At 40.0% G+C, this 18,606-nt stretch overlaps 1 protein-coding gene across 1 annotated transcript in view; it reads right to left on the minus strand.

The window, feature by feature from the left end:
* Positions 1-1,076: 1,076 nt before the first annotated feature.
* Positions 1,077-18,606, minus strand: part of LOC139449890 (syntaxin-binding protein 4-like) — a 35,500-nt gene continuing 17,970 nt past the window's right edge. Inside the window, exons 10-18 of the mRNA XM_071231478.1 lie at positions 17,782-17,903; positions 14,538-14,591; positions 13,675-13,740; positions 12,182-12,343; positions 7,531-7,662; positions 6,289-6,338; positions 5,237-5,355; positions 4,394-4,451; positions 1,077-2,458 (exon numbers count right to left, since the gene is read on the minus strand). Coding sequence (XP_071087579.1) covers positions 2,350-2,458; positions 4,394-4,451; positions 5,237-5,355; positions 6,289-6,338; positions 7,531-7,662; positions 12,182-12,343; positions 13,675-13,740; positions 14,538-14,591; positions 17,782-17,903 — 872 coding nt within the window. The 3' untranslated portion in view covers positions 1,077-2,349. The remainder of the gene's footprint in view (positions 2,459-4,393; positions 4,452-5,236; positions 5,356-6,288; positions 6,339-7,530; positions 7,663-12,181; positions 12,344-13,674; positions 13,741-14,537; positions 14,592-17,781; positions 17,904-18,606) is intronic.

Genomic DNA, 18,606 nt, shown 5'->3' on the forward strand with positions numbered 1-18,606 from the left:
GAAAACAAGCCAAGCCCGAGATTTGACAATGGAAATCCACCAATAATCTCTCCTGTAAAACAAATTGAAGAAATATATTTGCTAAAGAATGGCTCCATCTTATGAATGATTGTATATGATGCAGAGCTCCAGATAAGCTGTGTATTTGCATAAAATCACCATCACCCAATTAATTTTGAATGGTTTGCGTACAAATAGGCATGAAAATTTTCACCCCCCGCCCTGACGTTTAACACTGTAATTACTCAATGAGGTATTTCAGCATGGTCACATGAATTTCTTTTCTGATCTGTTTCACTGACCGAATTCAGGCACCACACATACATGAACACATCTATAGGGAATAAACCACATGCTGTCAAGTAACAGCATGTTATACAGAATTATTTTGTAAAAGAGATTTCCTCAGTGGTGTAAAAATAACCAATAGACTGAACCCAAGGGAGTTATAAATATATTGAATACCCAAAGAAAACAATCACTTCCTGTGAATGATACCATGAGTGAATACTCAAAGGATTTAAAAATTATCTGGAGCCCTGTGCGATGTGACGTCATAAAAGTAATGGAAAACGTGTCAATGGCCAACATTTGAGGTGGCTACGTACACTGACTGAGATCTATTGCACTGAGTAATGGCGGGACTCACACAGCACATACACCCATTTAACAAAGGATCATGGTCTGACGAAACAGAACTTCAATAAAATCATTTCGCAAAGGCAATGGCTTAAAGCTAAACATTATGACTTAAAAAGATCAGACTTGTCTGTCAATATAAAATGACTGGCTTTCAATACAACGTAAATAATATAGAAGAATATCTTAGGGTTCCAAAAGGCCACACGTTTTTAATTTTATGTTTCATGGATTTATTCCAGATTTTCCTCACAAGGTCGGTCAAAATAAAAAAATAAATAAACAGCTATGTCATTAATTTATTTATACTACTCAAAAGAAGTTAAAGAACACCAAATTCTTTCATATTACAATAGTAAATCTCACATGCCAAGACAGATTAACTAAAGTAATATGAAAGAATCGGGTGTTCTTTAACTTCTTTTGAGTGGTATATTTATATGAAAGTCATTCTGCCAGGGGGATGAAACTGCAGCTAGATCTTGATTCACTGATAGTGGACATGGAATTTAGATATAACATTTTATAGTGTATGAGTGGGTCAATATTACTAGCAGGAGACATGTTTCACTTATTTCTTTTCCAGATGCTTTTCAGTAGGGGCATGGGCCCATGAAACGGAAAATAAAACAAGTGTGGCCTAATGAACACAACACCAGTTCTCATGTATATCTATCCATGCATGGAATAGTTATCACGTCACCATCAGAGGTGATGCCGCCCATAACCCACAAACCCTGTGAATCATAGTGGACTGAGCCGTCGCTATAGACGACATCATGGACCTCACCATGATCATCACCACAGAGCAAGTAGCTCACATGCTCTGATGAGTCTGATCAAAGACGAAACTAGTAAGCAACAATCCAAATGATATCCTACAAACTGGAGCATCTTATCCGTCTAACTTCAAGCCATCACATAAGACGTCATTTTATTAACAAGAATGGGAACATTGTTTGAATCTGTCTTTGGGAATTTGAAGCGACATTGGTTGCCTACAATATCATCTGAGCAGTTCAGATAAATCTGTTAATCATTTCAATGTTGGAAAATATATTTATAATTACGATAATATCCAAGTAAAGTGCACATCAATTCAACTGTAAAAATGTACTCTGAAGCTGCCTGTCTTGAATGCTGACTTTATTGTAGTCACAGGCTGAGGCATTTAAAGTACTCAGGGATGAGAATGGATATTTTATTTTCAGCTGAAACTTCTTTGCAAAGGAGCATGGTCCATAATTTGGGGTGTTTATGGGGCAAGCCATCAGATCTTAACAAATTTGTAGTCACTAAATTTCGTGGAAATACGCTGATGCACAGAAGATTCTCACCCCTGAGTACTGGAACAAAGAATTGAAATGTATGCGTTCCCTGTGTTTTATAATTATCAATACTGCTTAAAACAAAAATAAAAATATTTGTTGTACTTGACATGAGCAAAGTTCAACTGCTGTAGACACATCACTGCGACAATATGTCAGTTTAGCATTTCTACTTCGAGGAACAGCATAACTGACATCCAACCACACGGTGAAATAACAAACCTTGCTCAAATCTAACGTCAATGGACGGAAGATCAAGATCCATGGGTACAAATATAGCATGACGATATATATGTCAGTATGGGGTTGGTGGTTCACACAATCCACACATTGTGGAAGATTTGACAGAAGACAATTGATGGAAGAACTGAGTGACGGGTTCCTATCCCTTGTCTGTGTGTATTGCCGGTGGCCGGGGCTTGTGGAGGGAGTCGGTCTGATGCTGGACGCCGGAGACAGGATGTGTCCATGTTGTTGTCTGGTTAGTATGGCTACAACACAGCAAACATGTCAACCCTCTTTCATTTCAAGTGAGCAACCAAAAAAACTTCATGCCACAACTGTGTCAAGTGAACCTTCTTTAATTTTCAAAGTGTGAGTGAGTTGGGTTTAACGCCGCTTTTAACAGTATTCCAAATATATCACGGCGTGTCAGCTTGATGTGGGAGGAAAGCCCGAAGTGATGCAAGATTACCACTTCGGTGAAACCCACGAGCACGGGTATGGTGCTGACAAACCTAGAAACATAATTGGGGCGAACCAGGATTTTGAACCCACAATCATAGGTTTCTGGCATGCCCAAGGGACACAACTCTGCACAGCGAATCGCGGAGCCTTAGACAACTGGGCCACCCGTGCCCCCTTTCAAAGTGTGAGCAAACGAATGTTGTTTAATGCCACGGTCACCATTATACTGCTTCGTCATGTCATTTATTCTTTGTTTGTTGTTTAAAGCCACTCACAGCAATATTACAGCTACATGACAGCGGTCTTTAAAAAGACAATCCAGTGACTGACATCATGAGCATCGATCCACGCAATTGGGATATAATGACATGCAGTAACCAAGTCAGCAAGCCTGACCACCCGATCCCGTTAGTCACCTCTTACGACAAGCATAGTCGCCTTGTATGGCAAGCATGGGTTGCTGACAACCTATTCTACCCCGGATCTTCACAGGTCAAGTGAGTAACTGAATGTAGTTTAATGCCAGTCAGCATTATACAGATATGTCATGGTACCTATAAATAATCAGGACTAGATAAACCAGCAATTGATGACATGGGCTAACCCAAACTTCCACAGTACAATGACATCCAATTTATCGGGTCACAATGCAAGGGTGTGGAAATATCAAAATTGTGAACTTGTCCCTGGACCAGTAAATATTAAAAATTCACATGTCCAGATTATGGTGTTGGTATGTGACACAAAATGGTGTTGTCAACACAAAAGGGGTCTCTTACTGCCTGTGAGATTAGTTTTGACATTGATGAATCAGTTTTTGTATCTCCCATGGCTTTTTTTCGCCACAATAAAATGAACACCATATGTTCTGTGGATCCAGTACGAGTGTCCTGCACATCTCATAATATAGACCGGTGACACTCCGGGTTCGAAAAGGTCTTCAGCAACCCATTCTTTTCTTAAGAGGCGACTATGCTGGTCGTAAGAGGCAACTAACGGGATCCAGAGGTCAGGCTCACTGACTTGGTTGATGCGTAGATCAATGCTAATGATGCCAATCACTAGATTGTTCGATCCAGACTCCATTATTTACAGACCACAGTCATACAGAATATTGCTGATTGCATCATTAAACAACAAACAAACAAAACAATTTTTACAATACATCACGCAATTGGCTACATGGTACTGTGATCAACCAATCAGAGAGAGTGTCCAAACATGTAATCCGAACAGGGAAGTAAACATTGCCACTTACAAAGCTATAATTTATATTTGTTAGAAACATGTCATCGAACTTGACCAAATGTCTGCAAAATATTACTGAAGTTGTATTTTATGTTTGTCTGGCAATCTGAAATAATGAGTCCCGTATTTTGATGGATTTTCCACACCCCAGAATCACACTCCAAATCCAGTCAACTAAGGTATTCAAGTGTATTTAATATGGAAACGAAACTTAAAGATATACTGAACATTCTGATCTCAATAACGCCATCTCATTACATTTTATCACTCATCACTGTAAGCATTCAGTGCTATTGCAGTGAGTATGATTACATGTAAACCAGACCCACTGTTACAACACAACCAAATTTACTCTTACAGCCCCAGGGGTGATCCAGTGATGGAATTTTATTTAACACTGTTCAGCAATATTCCAGCCACATCACAGCAGCGGGTAAATGATCCGATACTGAACCAGACAAACCAGTGATTAAGAGGAACAATCAACTCACTTGATGTAGTACTTGGTTCCGTCCCCGGTGTAGGCCTCTTCCCATCCATACGGCAGAGCTAGAAAACAAAATTTAGGAAGTATTATTGCACATTCTTCTCATTCTGGGTCATATTCTAAGACGTGATCTTAATGCTATCATAGACTATCCTGACTCCCATACTTCAACACTGACCTACGACTGGCGTATTCACTATTCAGTGTTTCTAGCATTTTCTGTTTCCATTTGGAAAAAAGTTGTCTCCCCTATTCTTTTCGGACAGGGTAGTCATGTTTACAGTTGTTTTACCTGAAATTTATCAACTCATTTAACTTGAACATACTAAGCAGAGACTGCTGAGAAGAAATACATTGACACTGACAGGTGAGTTTGCGATTTGTATCCAGATAGACTTCCCAACAACTACAGTGGAAATACAGAATCTGATGTTACGTATGCATACTCAGTAAGGTACTCACGCACAATGTCTATACTTCTTACTCATACTCCGTAAGGTACTCACGCACATTGTCAATACTATTTACGCATACTCTGTAAGGTACTCACGCACACTGTCTATACTACTTACGCATACTCCGTAAGGTACTTATGCACAATGTCTATACTACTTACGCATACTCTGTAAGGTACTTACTCACAATGTCTATACTACTTACGCTTACTCTGGTACTTACGCTCAACAACTATGTACTTACGCATACTCTATAAGGTACTCACGCACAATGTCTATGGTACTTATGCATAATCTGTATGCTACTTACACATAGTATGTTCAGTACTTACAGTCTGTATGCTGCTGATAAGCAGAAACTATGCTACTTACGCAGTCTGTATGCTACTTACGCACAGTCTCAATGAGAGATTTGACCATCTTCACCACCTCCTGTCCCTCCTTAGCCAGACCCTTGAGATTTTGCTTCTTGTTCTTCTTCGTCTGGTTCATCTGGTTCTTCTCATTCTCGCTGTCATTCCAATACCAGAAAAAACACAATTATGGTTTCTGTTAATTTACAACAAAAAATTACACATGAAAATGTGAACTGACAATTTAGAAAATGATAATTCAAGCTTTGTATTGGATGTGGATGTTAGGAAGAACATATTCTGCTGTTCTCCATCTTACCAGACCCGTGAAGATTCCGGGGTAGAATAGGTCTTCAGCAACCCATGCTTGCCGTAAAAGGTGACTATGCTTGTCGTAAAAGGCGACTAACGGGATCGGGTGGTCAGGCTCGCTGACTTGGTTGATGCATGTCATCGATCCCAATTACCATCGATCGATGCTCATGATATCAATCACTGGATTGTCTGGTCCAGAATCGATTATTTACAGACCGCCGACATATAGCTGGAATATTGCTGAGTGCGGCGTTAAACAACAAACCAAACCAAAACCAAAAAATCCATCTTACCATACCACAGTGACATACATATTCTTTTGCAATCACTTACTTATTAGTTAAGAAGTTAAGAAGGGGTCTAAGGCTTTTTTCTCCTGTTCTATAATGTTGTATAGAATAGAATTTTGTATTTTGTTTAACATTGCACTCAGCAAAATTTCAGCAGTATGTGATTGAAATCACAAGCATTGACCTTAGTAGCCTCATGACAAACATGGGATGCTGAAGACCAGTTCTAACCAGGTTCTTCACGGAGGTTTTGGATACGAAAGGTAATCTGGGACTGGTAAGGCAGATGTCTCCTTCAACGTGGTCAACTCTGGGTTTTCAGTTTATTTGTTTGTTTATGTCATGAGTACATATTATGATTTCATGTACTATTGATAGGACATTCCTCTGTAACTTAAACAAATTTGAAACATATCTTTAGGACATTTTGGATGACAATCAGTCAGTGTCCAAGAACATGAACTAACTGACATCACTGAGTCTCACCTGGCTTGTATCCCGTCGGTAGCTGGCAGTGTTATTGTCTCCTGGACATGCTGAAACAACAACAGCAGCTGTAACACACTCTACAACAGCAGCTGTAACACACACTCTACAATAGCAGCTGTAACACACTCTACAACAGCAGCTTTAACACACTCTACAACAGCAGCTGTAACACACACTACACCAGAAGCTGTAACACACACACTACACACAACAGCAGCTGTAACACACACTCTACAACAGCAGCTGTAACACAAACTCTACAACAGCAGCTGTAACACACTCTACAACAGCAGCTGTAACACTCTACAACAGCAGCTGTAGCACACACCCTACAACAGCAGCGGTAATACACACACTACAACAACAGCTTTGTAACACCCATTCTACAACAGCAGCTTTGTAACACCCATTCTACAACAGCAGCTTTGTAACACCCATTCTACAACAGCAGCTGTAACACTCTACAACAGCAGCTGTAACACACTCTACAACAGCAGCTGTAATACACACTCTAAAACAGCAGCTTTGTAACACCCATTCTACTACAGTAGCTTTGTAACACCCATTCTACTACAGCAGCTTTGTAACACCCATTCTACAACAGCAGCTTTGTAACACACATTCTACAACAGCAGCTTTGTAACACCCATTCTACAACAGCAGCTTTGTAACACCCATTCTACAACAGCAGCTTTGTAACACCCATTCTACAACAGCAGCTTTGTAACACCCATTACCCTCTATCTCTGAGTGAGGATGTTCTGGTGTAACCTTCAGCAATATGCCAGTTATCACATAGAGATACACATCAAGAATATATTTCACCCAAGAATGGATTCAAACCTATGTTTTTAGTGTGACAAACTGATGCTTTATTGTGTGTGTGAGTTTGCTCGTTCACACCACACTCATCAATATTCCAGCTACATGATTGCAGTATCTTGAACCTGTACATAATGAGCATTGATCCACACAATTGGCATACGATGATATGCCATCAACCATGTCCTTGATCGATCAGTCAGAATCCGTCCACAACAAGCATAAGATCCTGGGACCTATATCCTTACGTGGAATCCCTACGAAGGTTCAACCCCTAGCCTACCCTACAACTCTCAATTTCTGATTATCCTACAGGTCCCGAGGCCTCCATGTTTCTCACACCTGGCCCATTATTTTCACAGTTATAGATGACATGACCGAAATGTAATAAAGAATATATCTCGATCTTGGGCACACCTCCACATATTCCAGGAGCTTCTCTGTGCTGACTTCATACGTCTTCCTGCCCGCCTCGGCTTTCTTCAGCTGACACACCAACACAGCAAGCTTCTTCTGGGCAGAGCTTGGGTTTGTTGCAGGCACGCCATCCTAGGGAATAACAGGTATCAGTGGACAGTGAGTGAGTGACTAGATGTAGCCATATTGTGAGCGGATAAAGTGATGCATTTGTTATTGAAAAGCCTGTCTGAGACAGTAAATTACTGGTAGTGTAGCATGGTTGCCATCATGGGGAATAACAGGTATCAGTGGACAGTGAGTGAGTGACTAGATGTAGCCATTTTGTGAGCGGATAAAGTAATGCATTTGTTATTGAAAAGCCTGTCAGAGACAGCAAATTACTGGTAGTGTAGCATGGTTGCCATCATGGGGAATAACAGGTACCAGTGGAGAGTCAGTGAGTGAGTGACTAGATGTAGCCTTATTGTGAGCGGATAAAGTAATGCATTTGTTATTGAAAAGCCTGTCAGAGACAGCAAATTACTGGTTGTGTAGCATGGTGGCCATCATGGGGAATAACAGGTACCAGTGGAGAGTCAGTGAGTGAGTTCAAATGTTTAGTCACATCAGCAGTATTTCAGCGATATTGTGACTAGACTTGGTAATGCATTCCTTTTCTAAAAGCCTGTCATCAAAGAGCAGTAAATTACTAGCAGCTTGTAACACTTCTAGTTTTTAAACAATACTAAGAGTGACATGTAGAGACAAGTTAGAGTGAGATTAAGATTACCCTTATCTTTGGGGACAGTAAGGTCGCAGTGACATATAGATTACCCCTATCTTTGGGGACAGCAAGGTGGGAGTGACATATAGATTACCCCTATCTTTGGGGACAGTAAGGTCAGAGTGACATATAGATTACCCCCATCTTTGGGGACAGTAAGGTGGGAGAGACACATAGATTACCCCTATGTTTGAGGACCGCAAGGTCGGACTGACATATAGATTACCCCTATCTTTGGGGACAGCATGGTGTTAAGACTATTTATCTGAACAATCTTGAACCAGTTATTTGTCGTAATGAAACCATTTTACTGAAAACCGATATCACAATTTATCATATAATGGGTAGGTTTCTCGGCAGGATAAAGCCAACGGATAAAAACGATATCCATTGGGGTCATATGTGGATAGAGATGCAAATATCAAAGGTCAAGTAGGGACTACTTTCAGTGTTTATAAACAAACATGGCATTGCACTTGTCATTCGACGATCGAGTCAGAATTAACCATCGTGAATCTGGATAAACTACAGGGGTAATTGATACAATTATTAAAAAAAACTGTCTTATATACTGAAAGTCAGTGTCGAACTGCGACGTGACTAAGACATTTTATAAGTTTGGGCAACTTTGGAGATATAAATTTCGAAACAATTTTGCAAGGGCACTAGGCCTAGCCAAGCGGGATCAGAAGCCATATCTGTGCTTGTAGACCTCTGCGGCTTGAAACCTTTTCCACAAATAAAAATAGTTGGGTTTAGGCAAAATACTTATGAATTGTTAACTTGTTTCGTTTTGGCGCTGTGTATACATCTGACTACACTTCTTAACGTTATGACAGAACAGGCCAACTGTGAACAATCACTGGCCGTGATGTCTCATAGACTAGGGTTAGAGTAGCTTCCCTTTGACAAAGGGCAGCTACTCTAGCGGACAGACCGATGGATTGTCGCGAAAGGCAAGTAAAAACAATTGTTGTTTTGTGTATATGTTGCTTCGCCACTGTATAAGAAACAGATTTCAGTTGGAACTATATTGGCTACTGTCACTGTCCAACTGACACATCACCTTCCCTGTGACGTAATAAATATTAATGTGCGCATTCCAGGAAAACTCGCAATGTTTAGGTAATGTTTGTGAGTGAAGGGAAGCGATTTTCAAGCACAGAATTGAAGAATGACATTATATGATAAAGAGGTTATCACGCTTGTGTGTTTAGGGATGGTAAATATCCTGTATTAGGAATAAACACTATGTATTTAGCTCGCCAAGGCTCGCTAAATACAATGTTTATTCCTAATGCAGGATATTTAACATCCCCAAACGCGCTCGCATGATAACCTCTATATATTCAAAATCTTTACAGTGCAAGGTACACCTGTCAAAACAGAATCATTCGTTCCTCAACAATACCTGTCTGACATTCATTACATTATTTGCTGTTTTGCAAGGACTAATCTTTTATTACGTCTTTGACAGACTGTGGTAGATAGCAAATTGATTCAGTGTCTATTTATAACTTTTTATAGTGAATACATCAGATTGTGACAATATTACAGATAGTTTCATAATTGTAACTGCAAAAGATTATTAATAATAATAATAAACGAGTACCGTATTTTCTTGAGTATAGTGCGCACCCATGTATAATGCGCACCCCCCTCTAGCGGGTTCAATATTTTGGAAAAAAAGAAATTTGAATATTATGCGCAGAAAAAATTTACACCGTACCCTTTCAGCGAAGTCCGGCAAACGAACGGGTGCTGAGAAACTTCGTCAGTACAAATTCGAAATTTGAGATAAAAAATCACCAGATATGTTTATTTACCGTTTAAATAGTATTGATTGTTCTGCTAGGCATTGTTTTATATCTAGGGATTAAGATTACCTTGTGTGTTTTCTCGTAAACTAAGCCGGAAACAGCAATCAGCTGTACACACGTTTTCTTGGAATCGACCGGTGATTCAGTCAAGACAAATACCGTTTTGCACATTTTTGAACTAGTTTGGAATTCTAATCACACGGTAAGCAGTTATGCAAGTAATCATGACAGGCCTACTTTATAGGGGTTTGCAGGACTTTCCACGAAGTTGTGTTTCTTCAGTAACATTGTATACTAAGGTAGGTTTATCAATCACTTTCTTTAAGAATCACCAACCAAACTTTCACAAATATAGTACAGTCGTGCCCCGCTTATACGGACTTCAGATATCCGGAAACCTCGGTTCCCGGACGATTTTCATTCAAAACGAAATAATTACTATATAAATTTACCCGTATATCCGGAAATTCAGTTTCCGGAACCGGACGGTCATTTTCATACACAAAACACTGAAATGCACTCAAAATTATCTCACTTATCCAGACAGTACACATCCGCTGGTGGTAATATCTTTGATTCGTGAGAAGTCAATTAACCAAGTGACACTGAGTTACGTTTGAGACGAGCTTGTTTATTGTACATGTAATCCCCTTCGATAAATATGGCGTCTGTGGAGGTCAGAGGTCAAAGTTGAACTTCATTACGTATTACGAGAACATTACGAGGCATTGTTTTATATCTAGGGATTAAGATTACCTTGTGTATTTTCTCGTAAACTAAGCCGGAAACAGCAATCAGCTGTACACACGTTTTCTTGGAATCGACCGGTGATTCGGTAAAGACACACCCAATGATATAACTTTATAGGATTTTTAATGCAAGGATCGACAACAATTGTATCTGAAACTATTTTTTTTTCAGGAATAATATATTCCATTATTTTCTTAATTATATGCAGCCTTTACTAAATATATTTAAAATAATAATAACCCTAAGCGAAGCAGCTGATCGCTATTCTCGGGTATTATTTTTTACATGGAACCAGTCTGACCAGTCACCGCCAAGGCTCACGCGCACGTGATCGCGTGATCGTGAGAATTTCATGTTGACATAGAATCGTCAAACAAAAACAAATAGAACTTTTAACGAGTCAAAGTATGTCATTTATGATATATGTATCCATTCTCTGTCAACTAAAGTCGTTTCAAGGCGTCAATAGCGGTATTCTGACCGTGGTTGCTGTTAATAACGGTGAGTTGTGCGATCTTCCGATCGCTTCACACACGATTTCGTTGAAATTAATAAAAACAATATGTAAAAGGAATTTTGTCATGAGTTGCATAATTGAAGGGAAGTAACTCTTCCAGTAAGAAGCTTGTTTCAGTTATACGGAAATTCGTTTATACGGACGAATTGTGAAATGACGCAAGTGTCCGTATAAACGAGGCACGACTGTATACAAATGAACCTTAAGCACCATCTTTTCCGTACTGCCGAGTTAATTAACATGAACATTTAAAGCAGGTCTACATAGGAAGGGAAGTTACCCTACATTAAATTGCCAAACCCATTTCATTTCTTTTGCATTTCATCCAACTGCCAGGTTGCATTCTGACACTGGCAGCATGGGCACCATAAATGGTGAACTGTCCTTTCACTAATTAAATAATGTTCCCTGCAATAATAATCTAACTGTTTGGGTTTCATCCTTTATGTATCATTCTTAAAGGTAATACTGGAATACAATCTTATTGAAACAGGGGGAGTTTATATCTATTAGAGAAATCAAAATCATAATGCAAGCATTACAAGAACAAACACTCCTACAACCACAGAATGCAGAACATGATTGGAAAAACTATACTACTCAAAAGAAGTTAAGGATCACCCGATTCTTTCACAGTGGTAAAGTTAATCTGTCATGGCATGAGAGATTAACTATAGTAATATGAAAGAATCAGGTGATCCTTAACTTCTTTTGAGTAGTATATTATAAACTGTTGATAAACTGTTGATGCCAGATGGTGTTTCTTCCAGTAACTTGAGAACATGGTAACTGACTGACCGTCTTGACAAGCTGCACCCGGAGCTGTGCGATCTCGTTCTCCAGGAGCGCCACCACCTCCTCGTAGTCCTCTTCCATAGTGCGTGCTGCCAGCTGGGCTTGTTCCGCCAGGTGGACCTTGCTACGGAGGGACCGGCACTCCTCGATGGCACTCTGGGCCTCCTGGTGGGGTACACACAACTACATACAGTAAGTCAGTGATTCTCAATTTATTGGAGCAATATCCCAGCAGGGGATACCAGAAATGGGCTTCACACAGTGTAAACATGATATAGGGTAACACACCCAGGCCTTCAGTGTGATGACTGCACCATCATGACTAGACACCTTATCAAGATCAGGATAGTTGTTTCACATAATGGTCATATATTTGTATCAATACTTTTTCCAAATACATATTAGCTATGAGATTTCCATCTATTTCATTCTTAAGTATAGATTATTTCAACTGACTCTGTAGCCACAAAAGTCGACTCAGGGTCCACTGCAGCCTTCTATGAAGTTGTCCTCAGATCTTAAGAAGAGTGGTATCATATCAGAAAAAAAGATCCGATTTAATGAGATTGGACGCATGTATAAACCTTCACTCCAATTTCACATCATATTATGATGTATTAAGAATATGCACTGACTGACTGATGAAATGAGTGACATACTTGGTGACATTTCATTTCATTGCTGATCAAAGTTATTGACTGAAGCACCAGGTTTAAGTGCAGGCTTTATGATCTTAATATTAATATCAGGGTTGTACCAGATGCAAAATATCGCATCCCCTAAAAATTGAGAAGGACGCAATAACATACAGGGACACAGGTGGCTCAGTCGTCTAAACCCAAATAACCCAAATAACTCACTCACTCACTCAACATCTTGTGGACACAAAAAAATATGGATGATGGAATGATTGATTACACTGAAGCATGTACGTAAGATTTTTCTTATATTTCCTTTCTGATAAGAAATACAGTATACTTCAATCACAAAGTTCTGATTCAAACAAGGAAACCCCATTTATAACGAGTTTAAGTCATCAAACATACCACTTCTATATTTGCTGTAGGCACAGTCGGCACCCTTGGACCATCATTTTAATGATTGGGACCCCAAAAATTTATAACCCCAGCACTTGTGAATATATAGGACAAGGTCAATCCCTGAGTAAAGTATGTGACATAAAGATCTCTTGCTTGTGCATGCTAACAAAGCAACGATTATGTTCAGCTTGGTTTAAAAGAACTACCGGTATGATCGTACCTGTTAGTGAGGCCTTGCTCTATTATTTGAAGGCATACATGCATATCCTACTTATAGGAAACATAAAAACATTATATCAATATATTGTCCCATATTTTACACATGTTGTACTGTTGGCCTCATGGCCATTTATACGGAATAAATGACTTGACTTGAAACATAAAAACCTTCAGCTAGAGAGTCTAACCTCTAGTGGATGATCAGCTACCAAGTGAACTATAAATCTCACATCATACCCGACGGATCTTGTGCAGTTCCTCTTCTCTTCTGAAACAGGTTCTGTCTTTTTCTCGAACTAATTCCTGGAAAATATCATACACTTGATTAAAACTGAATATCACAGCTGATTCCAGCAGATTGAGAATGATGATGCAAATCCTACATAGATATTAACTGGAATAAATCAAGTGACTGATGAACATATCAAGAGTTATTCCCCTTTTCAAACTCAATGACAAGGATAACGGCAGTACTTGAAACCTAATTTCCCAACAAGCTCACCTTTTTCACACAAGTAACAAAGTAACAAAGTAATCAAATTAACAAAGCAGGGAATAAGTCCGTACTATACTAACTTTTGATAGGGATAGTCAGGGAGGTTTCTATTTTTTAATATACATTGTACATACAGTATTATGTGAATCAGTGTTGTGTATCATGGAAATAGAAAAATATCCCCATCAAAAGTGGAGTGTGTAGTTCAGTACAGTTGACTGTTTACAATATCTGTCTAGTGAGTGAGTGAGTGAGTGAGTTTGGTTTAATGCGCTTATAACAGTATTGCAGTTATATCGTGGCATGTCAGCATAATGTGGGAGGAAATCAGTGAAACCCACGAGCACGGGTATGGTGCTGACAAACCTAGAAACATAATCGGGGTGAACCGGGATTCGAACCCTCAATCATAGGTTTCTGGCGTGCCTAAGGGACGTAACTCTGGACAGCGCCAATATCTGTCTAACCTTCCTACACAGGGAAAGTAGCTTGACTGCACAAGTTTTATTTACGGTGGTCAAAGGAAAAGCTAGAAGAGTAGAGCTTTGATTACATATTATCTTTAAAAATTCCTCTCAAAGATATTACAAAAACAAAGACTTACTCTCAGCTTTTGAACTTCAAGCCTCAACTGGTTCCTCTCATTCCACAAGCTTTCCTATAAACAGAAACAGGCATGATTAACAGGAAGTTAGCCATGGCAAGGTTAATACAGACACGGAACACTAAGACTCAAGGCATTCAACTGTCATTTTCAAGGCTTTTTAATTTGGTTAAAAGGCTTAGTTTGTCAATATTTTTTTTAATCCAGCAAACGATATCTTATTCGTAATACCTAAAATGCAGTATGCACATCACAAATTTTCCAACAAGTTATTTGAACTAAGAAATAAAATAAATTAAGTCTGTTATGAATTCTTCATGGCACACAAACAAACCACACTTAAAATTTTATCAACAAGTACATTTATACATCATACAAATTCAAGGCTTTTCAAGAGGAACCTTCAAGGCCTCTTGCAGCCTGTATAGGCTGTATGAACCTTGCATGATGTTTCACACTGTCTTGCTGTTATGCCAACAAGCAATATTTCTAAATGGTGTGTCAAAACCTGTGGTTACATCAGTCTACTAGACAGATACCGGTACACTCAAAGCAGGAAAGATTTCCATTCCTTGTCATTGGATAGGTCCAAATTTCTTACACAGGAACCCTGGTGCAACCTAAACTGTGATACCATTTAGTATGTTCTAGTTACAAAATGGGAATTTGTCAGATACAAGAACAACCTGTTCCTAACGATGTGACTTACTCGTCAACTTTTACTCAACAGTTGTTTGTTCAGCAAATAATTTGGAGTATAAACAAAACGCAAAGTACTGCCAAACATAATTGCCATCATGTATGTGACAAGTATTTGTCACAGAGTGACGAAATATCCCCCGCCTGTACACCATAGTACCAAATATGAAGACAATCCAGCGATTAGTTCTTGAGATATTGTGGCAACACCGTTTTCCAACTCCAAAAACAGATTTGCCTGCTGTGACCTTGAAAATGGGGTCAAGGTCACCAAATCTGACAGGTGTATGCGGTGTCTGTATATACACTATACTTCCAAATATGAAGACAATCCAGCGATTAGTTCTTGAGATATCGCGGCAACACCGTTTTCAAACTCCAAAAGCAGATATGCCTGCTGTGACCTTGAAAATGGGGTCAAGGTCACCAAAACCGACTGGTGTCTGCGGAGTCTGTATATACACCATAGTTCCAAATATGAAGACATTCCAGAGATTAGTTCTTGAGATATTGCGGCAACACCGTTTTCAAACTCCAAAAGCAGATATGCCTGCTGTGACCTTGAAAATGGGGTCAAGGTCACCAAAACCGACTGGTGTCTGCGGAGTCTGTATATACACTATACTTCCAAATATGAAGACAATCCAGAGATTAGTTCTTGAGATATTGCGGCAACACCGTTTTCCAACTCCAAAAGCAGATATGCCTGCTGTGACCTTGAAAATGGGGTCAAGGTCACCAAAACCGACTGGTGTCTGCGGAGTCTGTATATACACCATAGTTCCAAATATGAAGACATTCCAGAGATTAGTTCTTGAGATATTGCGGCAACACTGTTTTCCAACTCCAAAAGCAGATATGCCTGCTGTGACCTTGAAAATGGGGTCAAGGTCACCAAAACCGACTGGTGTCTGCGGAGTCTGTATATACACCATAGTTCCAAATATGAAGACATTCCAGAGATTAGTTCTTGAGATATTGCGGCAACACCGTTTTCCAACTCCAAAAGCAGATATGCCTGCTGTGACCTTGAAAATGGGGTCAAGGTCACTAAAACCAACTGGTGTCTGCGGAGTCTGTATATACACCATAGTTCCAAATATGAAGACATTCCAGAGATTAGTTCTTGAGATATTGCGGCAACACCGTTTTCCAACTCCAAAAACAGATTTGCCTGCTGTGACCTTGAAAATGGGGTCAAGGTCACCAAATCTGACAGGTGTATGCGGTGTCTGTATATACACTATACTTCCAAATATGAAGACAATCCAGCGATTAGTTCTTGAGATATCGCGGCAACACTGTTTTCCAACTCCAAAAGCAGATTTGCCTGCTGTGACCTTGAAAATGGGATCAAGGTGACCAAAACCGACTGGTGTCTGCGGAGTCTGTATATACACCATAGTTCCAAATATGAAGACAATCCAGTGTTTAGTTCTTGAGATATTGTGGCAACACCGTTTTCCAACTCCAAAAGCAGATATGCCTGCTGTGACCTTGAAAATGGGGTCAAGGTCACCAAAACCGACTGGTGTCTGCGGAGTCTGTATATACACCATAGTTCCAAATATGAAGACAATCCAGAGATTAGTTCTTGAGATATTGCGGCAACACCGTTTTCCAACTCCAAAAGCAGATATGCCTGCTGTGACCTTGAAAATGGGGTCAAGGTCACCAAAACCGACTGGTGTCTGGGGAGTCTGTATATACACCATAGTTCCAAATATGAAGACATTCCAGAGATTAGTTCTTGAGATATTGCGGCAACACCGTTTTCCAACTCCAAAAGCAGATATGCCTGCTGTGACCTTGAAAATGGGGTCAAGGTCACCAAAACCGACTGGTGTCTGCGGAGTCTGTATATACACCATAGTTCCAAATATGAAGACAATCCAGTGTTTAGTTCTTGAGATATCGCGGCAACAAACAGGTGGGACGTACGGACGGACGTACGGACGGTGGTGAATACTATATCCCCCGCTTCGCGCTTTCGCGCGGCGGGGGATAAAAATGTCAAATTGAGATTTGAATTGTCAAACTAATTCAGCCAGGTCAGAGTACTTTCAATACCCTGTGACCACTGTAGCCATCAAATCCCCAATTAGTTCCCAATCCCTCACAAAGAAAGAACAACAACATGTAGTTTTAATCCAAACAAAAGATAACTGGCTAGTTATTATGAATGAGAGAGAGAATGTTGTGTGAGGTGCTATTCTAATCATTGTAGACTGTATACAAGGTTTGTTTGTTGTTTTTTTTTTTTGTTTAACGCCGCACTCAGCAATATTCCAGCTATATGACGGCGGTCTGTAAATAATCGAGTCTGGACCAGACAATCCAGTGATTTACATCATGAACATCGATCCACGCAATCGGGATACGATGACATCCATCAACCAAGTCAGCGAGCCTGACCACCCAATCTCATTAGTCGCCTTTTACGACAAGTATAGTCACCTTTTACGGCAAGCATGGGTTGCTGAAGACCTATTCTACCCCGGATCTTCACGGGTCCTGTATACAAGGAGTTTCCTCGGTCTATCACCTGGTCCAACACTTCCTCCTCCTCATACTCCCAAGACTGATCCTGCGATGGTGTCGCTGGCCACGCAACTCGCCTCCCCTTCAAGTGGGCTTGAAACACCTGCTTCGCCGCCTTCACAAAAGCTGCAATGAAATATCACAACTTGAAAGTCTGTTGTGCTGATGATAGCAATGAACGAGGTTTAGTTTGTTTGTTGTTTAATGCCGCACTCAGCCATATTCCAGCTATATGAGAGCAGTCTGTAAATAATCTAGTATGGACCACACAATCCAGTGATTGACATCATGAGCAACTGGGATACAATTACGGTACATGATTCAACCAAGTCAGATAGCCTGACCACCTGATCTTGTTACTTGTTTGAGACAAGCATGGGTTGCTGAACCCGGATTTTAAGGGGGATAATGAATGAGTGAGTGAGTGTGGCTTTACGCCACTTTTAGCAATAGTCCAGCAATATCATGGTGGGGGACACCAGAAAATGGGCTTCACACATTGTACCCATGTGGGAAATAGAACCCGGGTCTTCGGCGTGATGACCGAACCCATGAACCACTAGGCAACTCCACCCTCTGGATAATGAATGAGGTGCTATAAATAGTTGTTATTAATTTGGGGGAACTCCATTGTGTCACATCAATATCATGTGTAATTTCAAGTCTGGAAGACTTTTTGTACCACTCGATGACAACCATTTAGTGATTCCTAGCCTGGAACATAGAGTGCTGCACATCTTCAATTATTCATAGATCTTGGGAGTCACCTACCTCCGTACTCCACCTGGCTGTCGTTGTCAATGTCTTGAGTCACCTACCTCCGTACTCC

The sequence above is a fragment of the Haliotis cracherodii genome, unplaced genomic scaffold, assembly GCF_022045235.1.
Source record: "Haliotis cracherodii isolate W230 unplaced genomic scaffold, xgHalCrac1.p SCAF_8, whole genome shotgun sequence".
Classification (NCBI taxonomy): domain Eukaryota; kingdom Metazoa; phylum Mollusca; class Gastropoda; order Lepetellida; family Haliotidae; genus Haliotis; species Haliotis cracherodii.